This window comes from Sorghum bicolor, chromosome 9 (assembly GCF_000003195.3).
Source record: "Sorghum bicolor cultivar BTx623 chromosome 9, Sorghum_bicolor_NCBIv3, whole genome shotgun sequence".
Lineage (NCBI taxonomy): Eukaryota > Viridiplantae > Streptophyta > Magnoliopsida > Poales > Poaceae > Sorghum > Sorghum bicolor.
In genome coordinates this window covers 50,671,611-50,674,622 of record NC_012878.2, presented here as the reverse complement: position 1 = coordinate 50,674,622, position 3,012 = coordinate 50,671,611, and the positions used below count along the sequence as shown (strand labels likewise).

At 49.6% G+C, this 3,012-nt stretch overlaps 1 protein-coding gene across 2 annotated transcripts; it reads right to left on the bottom strand.

Moving 5' to 3' along the window:
- Positions 731–2,631, bottom strand: LOC110430072 (arginine-glutamic acid dipeptide repeats protein-like). 2 transcript variants are annotated; one of them, XM_021446998.1, is made up of 3 exons: positions 2,421–2,631; positions 1,868–2,070; positions 731–1,793 (listed from the first exon to the last, which is right to left on the bottom strand). In XM_021446998.1, the coding sequence occupies exons 1-3, from the start codon at positions 2,526–2,528 to the stop codon at positions 953–955; spliced, it is 1,152 nt and encodes a 383-aa protein (XP_021302673.1). In that variant the 5' UTR covers positions 2,529–2,631; the 3' UTR covers positions 731–952. The 2 variants fall into 2 exon arrangements, with proteins under 2 accessions (XP_021302673.1, XP_021302674.1); XM_021446999.1 differs by having other exon boundaries at positions 1,868–2,340; positions 2,421–2,620.

The window sequence follows — 3,012 nt, the reverse complement described above, 5'->3', positions numbered from 1 at the left end:
TCGAACAACCATTCTAGGCCAGTCCCAATTTTAATGCGGGCCAAATAATTTCATGTGGAACGAGCCGTTGTTCCAAGCTGTTCTAGGCCAAATCGAACGAGATCTTAGTTGGAATCGACACACTCTGTTTGGTTGTTTCCCATTTTTGTAGACATCAAAGGTGATGGGAAAAATATTTTGACTAGGAACACAGGTAAAGCAGCTAGGTGAGGCAAAAATATTTTGACTAGGAACACAGGCAAAATATTTTAGACCTCTGCCATAGATGTTTCATGTGGTTCCTTTTCATATAAATGTCGAATTCACTTGTCCTGTTGATTAAATTGTACACTGTTCTCTCGTTCCATACTTGTTCAATTAGTATGGACTTTTTTTTATCTTGCTTATCTTTTTTCCTTTCTTTCTTAGTTTGTAACTTTTTGTTGGACTTGATTTGTTTCTTTTAATAAAGCTACTGGTAGGGGAGCTCCCCCTCCTGTTTGGTTAAGAAAAATTGTCTTGGATATACATCGTGGCTTGATGAACGCACTCTCACTCTCACAGTCTCACAGTGATACCGCCAATTTTACCGGACAAGCGAATGTCAAGCACATTGGAGACCAACTTAGCAAAGCAGTTAAAACAAAAACTGAACGGCTCCAAATCAGCCAGCGTAAGGGCCAGTTCCTTCTTCTGGTGACGGCAGCCGTATTCATTTTGTTTTCATTCAGCCCAGTGTTGAGATTGAGGCAAATAAAAGAGCATGTAGTCGATAAATTGTGTAGCTGCACAATTCTGATGGAAACTGTGGGCAAAAGTTACATTACAGGTATAATGAAAAGTAAAGCTCGATCTTAGGATGATTCAAACGAGATCAAGAAGGTATAAAGACAGGGACATGCATGCTTCGTAGTCTCAAAGCTACTGACAAATACCGGAAGAACAAGCAGAGCATCATCGTCATCCTTCTCAATTAATTTGCAGTCTGAACAGCATAGTCGCCTCCAGCAGAACCAGCCATCATGGAAAGAACGCCATCCCCAACGTTGTTATTGTCAGAGAAGAGGGACTGCGTCACCACCTGCGCAGCCAATTTAACTCCTTGTCTCGCTACTTCGTTCCGGATAACCGTCGACAGAGCCGACGGTCCGCTCCCTGGCCCTGCCGCCGAAGGAACAGTAGACGCCGGGATAGGTACTTGAGGTAGCGGGACGGCCGGGACCTGCGGCAGCGGTTGGGCCATCGCAACCCCGAGCGCCGCCGCCGCCGGCAGCTGGCTTGGTTCCAAGGGTGCGCTTGCCAGTGATGCCACTACGACCGCCGGTGCCGCGGCCGCCGCCTCTGGGGCTGGGCGCGGAGGGAGCTGGTGGTTCTGGATCTGGGGTGCCTGTGCGCCGTAGCCTTGTGGGTGAGAGTGAGACTCAGTCGGCGGAGGGACGACCTGAGGCTGAGGCTGAGGCTGCTGCTCGTATCCCTGGGGTTTTACAGGGTAGTCGTTCTGTGGCTTGCCCGAGGGTAACAGCGGGTGGCCCTTTACGACCTCGGGTGACGGCGGCTGCCAGCCTGCGGGCGTGCCGGCGGCCGATGTCGGCGGCGCTGCCGCAGCCGTAGCCCCACCAGGTGCTGGCTGAGTCTGCCGCTGCATGATGAAGGAGGTGATGCCGAGCGCCGTGGCGGCGAGGGCGAGCACGCCCGCGCCGGCGAAGACGCCGTCCTTGAGGTAGGGGCAGTAGGGCGCTTCGGCCACCCGCACCACGTTGGCGTTCCACGCCGCTCCTTCTATGAACAGCGCGAACGCGATCACCGCCGCTATCCTGCTCGCAGAACAACGCCATGAGATCGATGGACCAGTTGTGGAGTCACACTGACTATCACATTCACTACTCACCATGAGAAAACGGCGCAGACGATGCTGACGATCCTCTTGGTCTCGGAAGGGATGGAGCGGGACCTGCAGCAGCCGCAGCAGCCGCTCACCGCCGAGAAGGTGACCTGAGCCACTATCAGGAAGATGGCAGCGCAGATCCCGAGCCCGATCGCCGGGTTCTGCGGGTAGAGGCAGTCGTCGCCGTACACCAGTATGGTATATGGCTGCATGCATATGGAGCATGATTATTCGAGTTCATCAGTTAACAAGCAGGCAGGCAAGCGCGTGTAACATAACATACAAAGTTCAGAGCTAATTAAACAGGATCTATCATGTGCCCACAAAAAAATACTAGAAGGAAACACAATAACTGGATACTGATAAAAAAAAAAAGAGGCATAATATAATTTGATTGAATAGAGGTTGTTGTTTGTAGGTTGCTTTGAAACGGAGAACTTGAATCAATGAATCTTGAAATAAGTATGACAGCAAAACTGAAATAAAAAAAAACTAGATAGCATCAGCTAGGAAGATGGGTACTGCTTTTTTGAGGAAAAGGATGGGTAGTGCTTACAGTGAGCTTTGTGCCCTCTGCCGAGAATCCCAGGATGGCACTCAACAATCCTAGAGAGCCGATCACTGAGCAAACGATGATGGACGTCTTATCCATTTTGATCGCCATTTCTAGCTTCTCTCTGCTTCCGGCGAAGGCCAGAGATGCCCGCTGGAGGCGAGGCGTGGCTTACTCTACTCTGATCTCCGCGAGCGGCTCTCAACCAGAGTCGTCGACCCACGTTATATAGGCGTCGTTAGACACCTTAGCTTGCCGATTTACAGAGGGCACACCTCGCTGTAGCCTGTAGAGGTAATACACATATGGTAACGTGTTATGTGCCCTCACTCTCCTACCCATTGGATTCGCTTTGAGAAATGTGCAAACACACATCTCAATGCGAAACTGCTTTGAGATGTGTGTTTGCACACTTTTCAAAGCGAATCCAATGGGTGGGAGAGTGAGGGCATATGCCCTTAAGGGCAAAAAAAAAAAAACTGCGTAGGTACGTATATAGGTTATGTTTGGTTTCCCTTACTAAATTTTAACTAGCTAAACTTTAGTCACTTTAGTAGCTAAAGTTTAAAACATATTGACTAAAAGAAGCTGAAAT

Coding starts and splice junctions, on each gene's coding strand:
- LOC110430072 (XM_021446998.1), bottom strand. CDS start 2,528: ATGGCGATCAAAATGGATAAGACGTCCATCATCGTTTGCTCAGTGATC. Junction 2,071..2,420: donor CAGAGGGCACAAAGCTCACT/GTAAGCACTACC, acceptor ATATGCATGCAG/CCATATACCATACTGGTGTA. Junction 1,794..1,867: donor GTCTGCGCCGTTTTCTCATG/GTGAGTAGTGAA, acceptor TTCTGCGAGCAG/GATAGCGGCGGTGATCGCGT.